Raw genomic sequence first — 14,372 nt, 5'->3', positions numbered from 1 at the left:
TGGTCCATTTGTATATATCGGTAGACCGATTAGAAGTAGACAGGCGCCATTCAATTCGCCCTGTTTGGAATAAGTGTCTCAATTCTGTCTAACCTCATGATTGCTTATATGTATGTAATTGCTGTTAAGGTTTAAATCTGCTCTTAGAAAGTCCAACAAGCTGGCATGACCCTGTCGTGTGGTGTGGAGCACATGTAGGTCCATTCCGTTGAGGTGATAATAAATTTTTTGACTGGTTTTTTCATGACTAAATAATTAAAAAGCGAAAACAGGTTGAAAGTCCAAGATTTCTTTTAAAATCATGATCAAAATATCTTAAACTCGTTACACCTTTTATACCCTCCATCATTCTATGGACGGTATATTAACTTTATCATTCCGTTTGTAACTCCTCGAATTATTCATAATATACCCTACAAAGTATATATATTCGGGATCAGCGTAAAATTCTAAAACAAACTAGCGATGTCCGTCTGTCTGTCTGTTGTAATCACGCTATCTTTCTTTCGAACGAATTGAGATAGAAGGCTAAAATTTTGCATACATGCATAGTTTACCAGCAGTCGGGTTAAGTTCGTAAATGGGCCATGTCGGTCACGTTTTTGTAATGCCCCCATATAACGGTACCTCCTGATATTCGATATTTTGATGATTTCAGCAACATTGTTCACAGGCATCGTTTCAAATTTCGTACTGGAAGATACTAATGGGTACTACAGCCTATGGCAAACAGTTTTGTATGCAGGTCTAAGTCTTCGTATATCCCCCATATAACGGTACCTCCCGATATTCGGTATTTTCATGATTTCAGCAACATTATTCACCGGAATCGTTTCAAATTTCGTACTGATAGATCCTAATGGGTACAACAGCCTATGATAAAAAATTTTGTATGTATGTCCAAGTCTTCGTGGTAGTTTTCTTTCTTTTTTTTTCTTTTTTTTTGAAAATTTTCAATTTCATCAAAATGGTGGAGGGTATTAAAAGTTCGGCCCTGTCGAACTTTTTTACTTGTTATCACTCTAAATGGACATACAGAAATTCATTTCCATCGAACTCTTTTCGATATCAAATGCAAGAATTTGACACTGAATTTGTAAACGACTTTGATACATTTTATTCCATAGTTGGAATTTTGATTTATGATTGAGAATTCTATGAAATCCTGTGTTTTTTACTCATATCATATTTGGTATTTTTTTAAATATTTTAATTTAAACTGTCAAGATAAAAATATATTTTTGGCTTGTGGTTATACAGCTAATATGTTTTTATGATTTTGAAATGTTAATTCAAATAACGTATTTTTCAACATTTTCAACATAAATTCATATATTTTATATGTATATAATACACAAGAGAATTTAGAATATATAAAATAAACTATAAACAGAAATGAAATAAATCAGGTTAAACAAAACAATTAAAAGAAAAAACAGTTAAAAGGGTAGATTGAGCAAGGACAATTGTTATATACATAGATACAATATGGTATAATATAATATAAGATTAGTTTTAATAAAAATTATTAAAAAATGCAATCAAAAATCTTATTGAACATTTTCATGTTAAGTTTTGGATCCAAACAAATATTAAAAAAAAAACACTGTTATAGAATTAATAATCAAAAATATGTTTATCCTGGAAAATAAGTTAAAATCGCCCAACATTTTTTATTGGTCAACAACAACAAAAAATTGTTTATTCGAAATAGAAATTTAAAAACAACCTTTCCAAAAATATGCTCGTACAAAAAGAACTCCCAAAGCCTTGAAAAAAATACAGAGAAAATAAAATTTTCGTAATAAAAAAGAATTTAAATATTGTTTCAATTTAAAATCAGAGATTGAAGGAGAAATGTGAAGACGGGTGCCTTGGCGTCCCTGATTAAGAAATATAAATATGTATTTCTTTTCACTAAGCAATGGCCACCACATGAACTATTTTCCCATAATGCATTTTCCAGTCGTAACAACTTTAGGTTTTTGGTTGCGTGCAATCGAAATAACTTTATTAAAAAAAAAAAAAACAAGAAAAAAAGCAGCTAAGTTCGGCCGTGTCGAACTTTTTATACCCTCCACCATCCGAAGGAACTTGAAAATTTTCAAAAAAAAAAAAATTTCTTCGAAAAATTCGACTGAAATAAAAATCTTTATATAAGGGCTATACGAAGACGTGGTGCTGGATAAGTAATTTTCTGTCACAGGCGGTAGTACCGATTCCGAAATTCAATACGAAAGACGTGGACCTGCATAGACAATTTTGTGTAATAGGTTGTACTACCCATTACGAACTTTAAATACGAAATTCCGGTGAACATTATTCACCTGGACATAGCGAATATCTCGGGGTAGTGTTATATGGGTGCTATACTAAAATGTAGACCTATATAGACAACTAGTTTAAGCCGGTGCGCTTCGCTACCCCTTTAGATTTTATATTTACATAGGAACAACAAAATTATTGCATTAACATGACAGGACCAGCTGATCATGAGAAAAGCAGGAACATGCCAAATTTAGCCCGCATTTCGAAGGGCTTGTCCTTCGGATTTATTAATTTCATAGCAAATGCCAAGCGTGCAGGAAATTGCAACATTTTGAAGTTGAGTGGCCTTTCTGTTGCTATTAGAAAATTCGAGGTAGCAACATACTTTTCCGTAATAATCGTATCCTCAATTAAATTGTTGTGTAATTTTTTACCTTATTGGGTCAGTGCATCTTAATAAAATCATATCCCAATCTGAACCGACTTCAATATAATTTGAAAATTTTACTTTTACACCAAATTCTGTCACACCTTCCATATTTCATTGAAATTGGTGCATCAAAGATGTGAAATCGGCCGAGAATATATATGGGAGCTATACCCAAAACTTTGGCAAATTTATTTTATTTATCCAAATTTTTAAATATTTTATGGGAGCTAAATCCAAATCTGAACCACTTTTAATATAATTTGAGTCATTTATTTTCTGATCAAAATCCCGCATCCCGAACATACGCATCGAACATATGCATCAAATATGTAAAATCGGCCGAAAATATATATGGGAGCTATATCCAAATCTGAACCGATTTCAATATTATTTGACAAATATATTTTCTGATCACTATCCCGTCACACATTCCAGATTTCATTGGATTCGAACATACATATAGCGTTTAGTGCTTGAAATAAACGAAATCGGTCGAAAATATATATGGGAGCTATGTCCTAATCTGAATTTGGCAAATTTATTATTGTTTCAAATTCCGTTATGCATTCCAAATTTGGAGACTGTAAATGTAATCGATCAATAGATATGTGCATATAAAATCTAAATTTTTGCGAGGTACCTCCGATTCCGATGCTTTATCTCCAGTTCCAAGTGGAATTTCAAAAATTTTATAGCCTATGTTACTTTCAGGCGATGTTGTAGTATACTTGCAAATTTTCAGGAAAATCTGTTCAGCGGTTATCGAGTCCATAAATTACAAACAAACATACAAACATTTTCCTGTTTTATAGATATAGATTCTCTTTCAGGGAATAAAGTACTCACCGAGAACTCCTTGTGTAGAATTTCAGACATTCCATTTGAAAATGTGGCTAAAATCATCAAAATACAATATCGTAGAGCTATATAGACATTTTTTTCAGGGGTTAAACTAGTCACGAATAACTCCTTGTGTAGAATTTCAGACAATTTCATTGAAATATGTGGTTAAAATCCTCAAAATATCCAATACCGGGGGTATCGTTACATAGTGGGCCTATGCGATATCGTGGACCTATATACACAATTCTCTTGCAAGTAGTAAAGTACCCACAAAGAACTCCTTGTGTAGAATTTCAGACAATTCCATTGAAAAATGTGGCCAAAATCATCAAAATACCGAATATCGGGGGGTACCGTTATATGGGGGTTATACGATATCGTGGACCCATAAAGCCCATCTTCGATCTTGACCTGCCTACACATAAAAAACTGATCTGTGCTTCCTATCTTAATTCGTTTTGACTTTAGCGTGAGTACAACAGATGGACGGTCGGACAGGCTAAATCGTCTTAGAAATGTGGGTCTAAAATTACGAACTTAATATGTATGATGGAGGGTATAAAAAACGGAAGATTTTTTGCCCCTGCTGGTTGCAGCCGTGGATGGTGGGAAAAAGAACCGGAAAGGATACAATAGTAATGACAATGTTGGGTATTGATGTAGGCTAGTGACCACATTACGCAGCCAATGAATACAACCCTGGATTCATTCTAGGTTTGTGTAAGTAAAAAGGCAAAGATAAATAAAATAGAATGTGAAAATTTGTGGAAAAGAAGGAAATTTGAGTCTTTTCAACGCATATAGAGATATCCAAGGAAGTAAAACTGCTTTTCACAAAGTGGTGACCGTTGGCAAAATAAATGGTCAAAAAAGAAAAGGAATAAAATTTGTTTGACAGTTCATTGTCCCAGCAGCTGTGTCGATGCTTCTACCTATATTCTTCTACCATGTGTTCTATGTTAAGTTGTGTCGTTTAAGTGTTTTTTTTATTTTGAGGGACATTAACTCCTTTTTATACCCTCCATCATACATACATTTGAAGTTCGTAATGGATACTACCGCCTAAGACAGAAAATTGTCTGTGCAGGTCCACGTATTTGTATAGCCCCCATATAACGGTACCCCCTATATTCGGTATTTTGATGATTTAAGCTACATTACAAACAGATTTTTCTTCAAGTTTCGCATTTAAATATTGTGATAACTTATGCAGGTCCACGTCGTCGTATAGGAATTTGGTATTTTTAATATTTTAACAGAATTTTTAACGGATTTTATTTTTTTGGAAATTGTCAAATTTGTACCAAATGGTGGAGGGTATTTTACTTGTTATTCCCTTATTCATATGGCTATAGAGGGTATATATCATTTGATAGGGCCAAAACTTGCCTAATCGAAATAACGGTTTTAGACCCAAGGTCTCTTTGGACCAAATCTGTTTCTGGACAGTTGGAGTCGATCTAGGGGTGTCTTTCTATCCGTCTGTTTAACTGAGCCAGGTCGGGTACAGAAATGGAAAATATCGGCTTACTCCAACGAGTACCTCCCCCACAAAAGATCAAAATTTGGAAAAATTATAACTCTTTTGAAATGTGAATTGATAGTCCGATTGTCTTAAAATTTCACATATTTAAATATTTTTATTAACACAATATCTGGTGTAAACGTAGGATATATCGGTTCACTCCTTCTGGTACTTCCCCAGAAACGGGTCAACATTTTTAATATTTATATATCTCATAAAATGCGAAATAAGCATCAGAAATTCAAGATTCAAATTTCATGTATCCTAATATTTTTGCTAACGCAAGTTCCGGTCTGGTACCTCTCCCTCAAAGGCTCATGGTTTGCAATATTTATATTTCTCATAATGTGCGAAACTAGTTGACGATTCTTTTCAAACTTGGTATATCTACATATTATCCCCTATCAAAGATTTGACGTGAGTATGGAATTTATCGGCTCACTCTTTCTTGTACCTCCCCCACAAAAGGTAAAAATTATGATTAACAATTATTCCCAAAAATTGCTTAATTTCTTCAAGATTTGCACATCCACATCTAGGTTAAGTTGTGTCGTTTAAGTGTTGTCTTTAAGTGTCATCAAGCATAATTCAACATTTTACAAAAAGGAAGGAAGTAGTCGATATAGTACAAATCGAGTACATTGTAATAGTTCGGTACCTCCCGATATTCGGTATTTTGATGATTTATGCCACATTTTTTCACGGATTTGTCTGAAAATTGGTATTTGCAGGTCATAACGGGTCCCTGAGCGTGTGGCAAAACATTACATGTATAGGTCCACGTTGTGGTATAGCCCCCATATAAAGGTACCTCCCGATATTCGTTATTTTGATGATTTATGCCACATTTTTTCACGGATTTGTCTGAAAATTGGTATTTGTAGGTCATAACGGGTCCCTGAGCGTGTGGCAAAACATTGCATGTATAGGTCCACGATGTGGTATAGCCCCCATATAAAGGTACCTTCCGATATTCGGTATTTTAGTTGTTTTTGCCACATTTTTTCACGGATTTGTCTAAAAATTGGTATTTGTGGATCATAATGGGTTCCAGCTTCGGTGGCGAAACATTGAAATTATAGGTCCACATTTTGGTGTAGCCCCCATATAACGGTACCTCCCCATAATTGGCATTTTAATGGTTTTTGCCACATTTCTTCTAATGTTTCTTTTACCCTAAGGTGGAGGGTATTAAAAGTTTGGCCCGGCCGAACTTAATGTTTTTTTTTACTTGTTGTACCATGGTTTTGACTATTCTATTACTTCGTTCTCTACACATCGATTTCATTTACTTTGGAAACCCAGAGTACAATTTTACTAACAATTATAAACAAAGTTAATTTGTCATGTTAAAAAAAATTAAATTGAGAAACAATTTGTTGCTGCTATAGGTATTCCCATTATTTAGTTGAAATGATCACTTTTATTATTGTTTGTTGATATCATCGCTGGCATCGTCATCATTTTAATGCATATGACAGCAGAACAAAATATCAGTAACATTATCGTCATCTACATTGTCGCCATTAATTTAAATGGTGTTCACTTTAATTTACCCAGTGATAACAGCTAATTTAATACTGAAATTAAATGAAAAAATAATAACAACAACAACAATACAGCAACAAAAATATATTTTCAATAAACAAAATGTATACATAATTCTCCAAACATTTAGTGCTTTATTTCGATTTTTCTTACATCTTTGAAAATGAAAATTTGACTTGAATAAAAACAAGTAAAAAAGCAGCTGCCCACCACCATATGGAAGGAACTTGAAAATGTTTAAAAAACTTCCGGAAACTACCACTTAAATGAAAACTATTATATGGAGACTATACTAAAATATGAATCTGCTTACGAAATTTTTTTGTCATAGGCTGTAGTAACCATTACGAACTTCAAATACGAAATTTGAAGGATATGCGTCACAGTTGATACAAATTTACGCAAATGTGTATTATGTCTACAGGAATTTTGGTTTTTGAAATGGGCGATGTAGGTCCACGTCTTCGTGTAGCCCCCATATAACGGTACCTCCCGATATTCGGTATTTTGATGATATTAGCGACATTATTCACCAGATTTTTTTTCAAATTTGGTATTTGATGGTCGTAATGGGTACTACAGCCTATGACAGAAAATTGTCTGTGCAGGTCCACGTTTTATAACTCCCAAGGTACCTCCCTATATTCGGTATTTTGATGATTTTAGCTACATTATTAACAGATTTTTTTTCAAGTTTCGCATTTGAATATTGTAATAGCTTATGACAAAAGTTGCCACGTCCTCGTATAGACCCTAATATACGGCTACATTCAGTATTTATAAGATTTCCACAGAATTTCTTACGGATTTTATTGTTTTTGAAAATTACCAAATTTGTTTCAAATGGTGGATGGTATTCTAAGTTCGGCCCGGCCGAGGCTAAATTTATCCAAATACCGGATATGAGAAGATACAATTATATGAGAACCATACGAAAACGTGGTTCTGTATAGACAATATTACGCCACATGAGGTAGAACCAATTAAAAACTTTTAATTGCAAATTTTAAACAATTCCGCTAGAGAGTGGCTAAAATCATAACAAATACCCAATAGGGGAAGGCACAATTACATATGGGCTATTCCAAAACGTTGAACGATATGGCTCATCTTCAATCTTAATCTGCTTGCAGACAAAAGATAGCTTTGTACAACATCTTGGCTTCCTATCACATGCCGTTTAGACTCTAGCGCGATTACAACAGACGGACGGGTATTGGTAAATCGACTTCGAGTTTAACGCTGATCAAGAAAATATATATACTTTGTTGGGTCTAAAATGATTTTTTCGATGAGTTACAAACAGAATGACAAACTCCATATTATTTATGGTGAAGGGTATAAAATTAACTACGGTAAAACAAAATCCCCTTGGTATTCTAAATTAAATGATATACATTATCAGTCTTGGCTTTATAGTTATCATTATGAGGTCATAAGCAGTTCTCTCTAATTGTATTTGGTATATTCGGTATTTTAATGATTTCGGAGAATAATATAGCTAATTCTCCGATTTTTTTTCAAGTTTCGCATTTGAATATTGTAATGGCTCATGACAAAGCCATTACATAGAAGTAAAGGCCCTAATATAACGGCTTCATTCGGTATTTTTATACTCTCCACCATACATAGATGGAGGGTATATTAAGTTCGTCATTCCGTTTGTAACTCATCGAAATAATCATTTTACCCCCAACAAAATATATATATTCTTGATCAGTGTAAAATTCTAGGACGATTTAACCATGTTCATCCGTCTGTTGTAATCACGCTACAGTCAAAACGAATTAAGATCGAAAGCTAAAATTTTGACCAGATCTCTCTTTTGTCTGCAGGCAGGTCAAGTTCGAAGATGGGCTATATCGGTCCACGATATCGTATAGCACCCATATAACGGTACCCCCCGATATCCGGTATTTTGACGATTTCAGCCACATTTTCTAATGGAATAGTCTGAAAATGCACACGAGGAGTTCTTTGTGAGCACATACCCCCTGAAAGGGAATTGCCTCTATAGGTCCAGAATATCGTATAAACCCCATATAACGGTACCCTCCGATATTTGGTATTTTGATGAGTTAGCTACATTTTTAAACGGAATTGTCTGAAATTTTACACAAGGAGTTCTTTGTGAGTATTTTACCCCTGACATAGATTTGTCTATATAGGTCCACAATATCGTGGATGGATTTTATTATTATTATTATTCTTTTTTTTTTTGAAATTGTCCTAATTCGTTCCAAATGGTGGAGGGACCGGCCGAACTTACTGCTTTTTTACTTGTTAGGATTTTAACAAAATTTTTTTAACTTGTTTTATTATAGAACAATTTTCAACTGACAAATATCCAGTTGTTGTTTTTATTTTTTACATTTTAGACTTGAGTGACTTCAATATTTTCACTAATTTTTTTTATTTTCCACTACATAGTTGGGCAATGTTAATGTAAACTGTCTGTCTTGTTTTCAATTGATAAATAATACAAATCATAAAAATATTCAATATTTTGTATTTTGAAAGAACTGAGTTATTGATTGAGAACGACGTATATTCAAGCACTTTTTCCGAAGACAACAGATTAGACAACTTTTTAATCTATAATTTTATTTGTCGTGAAAATCTGTGTGCTGAGTAAATTTAAACTTAAAGGAGTGGGATCTGTGCAAAGCAATGGCATGAGTAAATTATTGAACAAATTCGTTATACCTTAGTTTTCTTTGGCGCAACTCGCATCGGCCAATAAATCAACCCGTCTACACGGGGTTGTGTTAATTGCTATTTGCGTAACAATTTGATCAGCGTACAATTCAATAGTCTGCTTTACATAGACACCTTAATTACCCATCACAAGAATATTCGTCATCTGATTACGAACAAATGTTTGGTGTAAATAAGGCTTAAGTCGATGCATCTTTGCCTGTTTTGCCCGTCTGCTGAACTCGAAGTAGAGACAATATTATTTTATGTAGATCTATAACATTTGAAAAAAAAAATATAAATTATGTCTTAGATATAGACATATTTTATATAGACTATTTGGAACCGTCAGATTTGAAGGGTTTTAAGTATTTTGGATATTTTTCAAATCAGATAAGTCTTAAAGGTACAAACATGGCACAATAACATAAGGTAGAACATAGCTGATTTCTAAATACATTTTTATACCCTCCACCATACATAGTATGGAGGGTATATTAAGTTCGTCATTCCGTTTTTAACTCATCGAAATAATAATTTTAGACCCCCATATTCGATATTTTGGTGATTTCAGCCACATTTTCCAATGGAATTGTCTAAAATTCTACACAAGAAGTTCTTTGTGTGTACTTTACCCCCTGAAAGAGAATTGTCCATATAGGTCCACGATATCGTATATCCACCATATAACGGTACCTCCCGATCTTCGGTATTTTGATGATTTTAGCCACATTTTTCAATGGAATTGTTTGAAATTCTACACAAGAAGTTTTTGTGAATACTTTACTCCCTGAAATAGAATTGACTATATTGGTCCATAATATTGTATATCCCCCACAATCCGACATTTGGTATTTTGATGATTTCAGCCAAATTTTTCAAAGGAATCGTCTTAAAATCCACAAAAGGATTTTCTTGTCTGTACTTTATTTCCTAGAAGAGAATTGTGTGTATAGGTCCACAAGATCGTATAGCCCCAAATAACGTTACCCCGATATTCGGTATTTTGATGATTTCAGAATGGAATTGTCTTGGAATCCACACAAGGGGTTGCTTCTAAGTACTTTACCCCATTGAAGAGAATTGTCTACATAGTTCCACGTTTTAGTATAGCGCTATATATTGGTATCCCCAGATATTCGGTATTTTCATGATTTTTGCGACATTATTCACCAGAATTGTTTGAAGTTCGGAACCGTTACTACAGCCTATAACAAAAATTATTTATGCAGGACCACGTCGATGTATAGCCGCCATATAACGGGTTTCATTTGAGCTGTATTTTTCGACGGAATTTTTTGAAATGTTTCAAGTTTCTTCCAAATGATGGAGGGTATAAGAAGTTCGGCCTGGCCGAACTTAATTGCATTTTACTTGTTTTCTTTTGATGTTCCTATTATTATTTCAAAAACATATACATTGTTTGTATATGTATGTGTGTATCTAAACAATTTAAAACTTTTTCAAATTCATTTACCAAAATAGTCATATTTTAGCCGCTAACCGGCAAAAGATTAATCACATTTAGGATAAAACAATATTGTTATACGCTCCTCCTTGAAAAGGAGGGTATATTAACTTTGTCATTCCGTTTGTAACATCTCTAAATATTGGTCGTAGACAACCATAAACGATTTAACAATGTTCGTCTGTCTGTTGAAATCATGATACAGTCCACATTATTTGACGCATAGCTTCGACAATTTGTATTGGGTCTAGGATGGTTGGTATTGAAATGGTATAGTCGCCATATAACGGTACCTCCCGATATAGGGTATTTTTATGATTTTCGGCACTTTTTTCTACGGATTTGTCTACAAATTGGTATATGCAGGTCATAATGGGTTTTAGCTCCAGTTGCGGAATATTGTATGTATAGGTTAACGTTTTCATGAACGTTGTAAAATAGGCTTCTCATTGAATTTATATTCGACCTTTAGACATTTTGCAATGTGGGTCAATATTTTGACACATCTACCGATTTGTAGATAATTTTGGTATTTGGTATTTTTCTGCTCCTCATAACAAAATATAAATAAAATAGGTTGGTTATATAACCCGAGATCATTCACAATTTCTTATCGTCAAAAGAAATTTATTTGAAATTCATATAACGAACCAGAAGAGTTCCATATCTCTTTTCGAATTATCGGAAAAAGCTGTCAATGGTAACATCCGTTCAAACATCACGGTCAAATTTAGTCAATAAGCCACGTTTTTATTATCTTTTAATTTTGAGATGACAAAAGATTGTCGATTAGCTTTTTGTTGCGCTTAAACTTTAACTTTGCCAATTAACAATGCGAGTAATTGAGAACACGAAACAATGCCGTTATCAATTAGAACCAAAAAAAAAAAAAAAAAAACTCTAAATGAAAAGCGAAATATTAATGCAATGTGATAAGTTTCCAAAATGAACGTCATAATCGGCGATCATTAAAGCGTTTTGCCCAAAAGTGGAGTACGTGTACATTGTATAAATACTTTCGATTCGATTCAAAATTTGTATCACTTCACAATTAACATTCAACAAATTAACATTTATTTTGAATAAATTGGAGAACTATCTATCGGGCGTTGATTCAAATTCGAGAAGAAGAAAAACAATGGCTAAAATATTTCTAATTGTCGCCTTAGCTGTACTTTCCATCTTGGCAGCTACAACAGTTGTAAAAGCTGATTTAGACAGAAATCAGGCTATGGCTGTCCTCAAAGCGAAAGCCGATGAATGCAAAAAGGAAGTGAATGCCAAGGATTGTAAGTGGAGATAGCTTTAAGTTCAAGTTAAAAAAAAAACAAAAACAAGTAAAAAAGAAGCTAAGTTCGGCCGGGCCAGACTTTTAATACCCTCCACCATTTTGGAAGATCTTGAAAATTTTAACAAAAGCCGTCGAAAATACTATTTAAATGAAAACCGTTATATGGGGGTTATACGAAGATGTGAACCTGCATAATTTTGTGTCGTAGGCTGTAGTACCAAAAACCGAATAAAGGGATTGTCCGTTATATGGGGGATATACAATACAGGGTGAGACAAAAAAAACTGCAACAAAGTCAAACGCCATAATTTTTACATTTTTTTAAATGCTATTGAATGGAAGCAAAAAATGTCGGAAATAGCATCAAATTTTAGATTAACTTTAGATTTGTACGAATTGGTCACCTTTGGCACGAATTATGGCCTTCAAACGGCCAATGAAACCGTCACACGCTGTCCGAATGTTGCTCTGCGGTTATTTGGCCCAATCCTGGCGAAGCGCTTGCTTGATGTGATCGACACTTTGGTATATTTTAGTGCCAACCTTGCTTTCCAAAATACTCCAGACACAATAGCCCAACAGATTGGTATCCGGAGATTTTGGTGGTCATTGTGCGCTGGAAATTAAGCGAGGAACCTCATTTTCTAATCATTCCGATGGTGCTGAGTCCTGTTGGAATGTCCAAGGTCTGCGACCAAAATGTTTGCGTGCCCAAGTCTTTAATACACCCTCCAGAATATTTTCGTGATAATATTCGTCATTTATTGTGATGCCATGGTCAATTAATACGAGCGAAGAACGACCATCGGTTGTTATGGCGGCCCACACCATCACAATGGCCGGCGCTTGAGTTCTGGTGGCCAACCGAAGGTGAACATTTTCAGCTGACCTCTTTTTGCAAATAATCACGATCGTTTTGTTTGTTTACAAACTGCTGGACAACGAATGTTTTCTCATCGGAGAAAACCAAATTCGGTAGTTCACCATTTTCGGCCAAGCGAAGCGACTCTTTAACTCTTTTGAGTCTATTTCTTTATGTTGCGGTGTAAGTTCTTGCACTTTTTGGAATTTCAATGGCTTTACTCCGAGCTCATTTTTCAATATTTGCCGAATGGAATATTGCGATACGTTCAGCGCACGAGCCATTTTTCGGCCACTGCGATGCGGGCTTCGATCATGTCGCTTCTTTACATTTCGAACCATTTCTGCTGATGTTGCTGTTTTCTTCCGTCCAGTATCACGGCAACGAGCGATGGTACGAGACACAAAAGATTTATTCACATTTAAATGCTGGAGGGCTCTAACGATAGCCACTTGTGGTTTTCCAGCCAAATATAAAGAAATCACACTATCACGCTTGAATTCCATCACGAATAACTTTTTTTCTGGAAAATTCTCACCAAATGCTTTTGTAAGCTTGTATACAATATAATGAGCTGTCACTGGAATAATTTTAACAGCTCTCGGACGAGTGGCTTAGAAATGACAGCAGTCTGAAGTTGGTTGCAGTTTTTTCATCTCACCCTGTAGATAAAAGGCCTACTGGGCCTCAATTCTTGTTCTATGAAAATATGAAATGAAAATTTTTATAAAAGAAAGAAATGTCAAATGAAAAATTTTATAAAAGATTTTTTTTTCATTTCTTATTTTCATAGAACAAGAATTGAGGCCCAGGGCCTTAATGAAATGAAAACTTTTATAAGAGAAAGAAATGTCAAATGAAAAATTTTATAAAGGGAATATTTTTCATTCCATATTTTCCTAGATAAAGAATCCAGCTCCTGGTCTTATATACATACATATTTTTTATATCTTACAGCTGATGTCGAGGAGTTAGCCACAAGAAACCCAGCATCCACCAAAGAGGGCAAATGTCTAAGAGCTTGTCTAATGAAGAAGTTTGATGTGGTATGTATGGATCAGATTATTTCCTAAAAAGTTATAATTATAAAGTTTTCTTTAACAACAAATAGATGGACGAAAATGGAAAGTTTGTTGCCGATGTTGCTGAAAAGCATGCCGCCAAAATTACCAATGGCTCAGCCGATGCAATGAAAATATCTCGTGAAATTATTGATGCTTGTGCCAATATTGAGGTGTCGTCGGATCACTGTGAAGCAGCAGAGGCTTATGGAAAATGTTTCAAGGATCAAGCAGCAGCCCATGGCATTAATCACGATTATGAGTTTTAAGAAGCGGATGTGAATTGTTGCAACTACAACTACATGCTATATCTATAGAGCCCGAATATATATATTCAACCAGTTTAATAATAATAATAAATATTATTAAAAACACATGT

The 14,372-nt window shown here is 34.2% G+C and overlaps 1 protein-coding gene across 1 annotated transcript; it reads left to right on the top strand.

Annotated features, from left to right (window-relative positions):
- Positions 1 to 11,815: 11,815 nt before the first annotated feature.
- On the top strand, positions 11,816 to 14,357 carry LOC131800565 (general odorant-binding protein 28a-like). Its single transcript, XM_059127717.1, has 3 exons — positions 11,816 to 12,068; positions 13,890 to 13,978; positions 14,044 to 14,357. Exons 1-3 carry the CDS (start codon positions 11,918 to 11,920, stop codon positions 14,260 to 14,262), a joined length of 459 nt encoding a protein of 152 aa, XP_058983700.1. The 5' UTR covers positions 11,816 to 11,917; the 3' UTR covers positions 14,263 to 14,357.
- Positions 14,358 to 14,372: the final 15 nt, after the last annotated feature.

This window comes from Musca domestica, unplaced genomic scaffold (genome assembly GCF_030504385.1).
Source record: "Musca domestica strain aabys unplaced genomic scaffold, Musca_domestica.polishedcontigs.V.1.1 47, whole genome shotgun sequence".
Classification (NCBI taxonomy): domain Eukaryota; kingdom Metazoa; phylum Arthropoda; class Insecta; order Diptera; family Muscidae; genus Musca; species Musca domestica.
The sequence above is the reverse complement of the archived record's forward strand: the minus strand, read 5'-3'. Positions and strand labels throughout refer to the sequence as shown.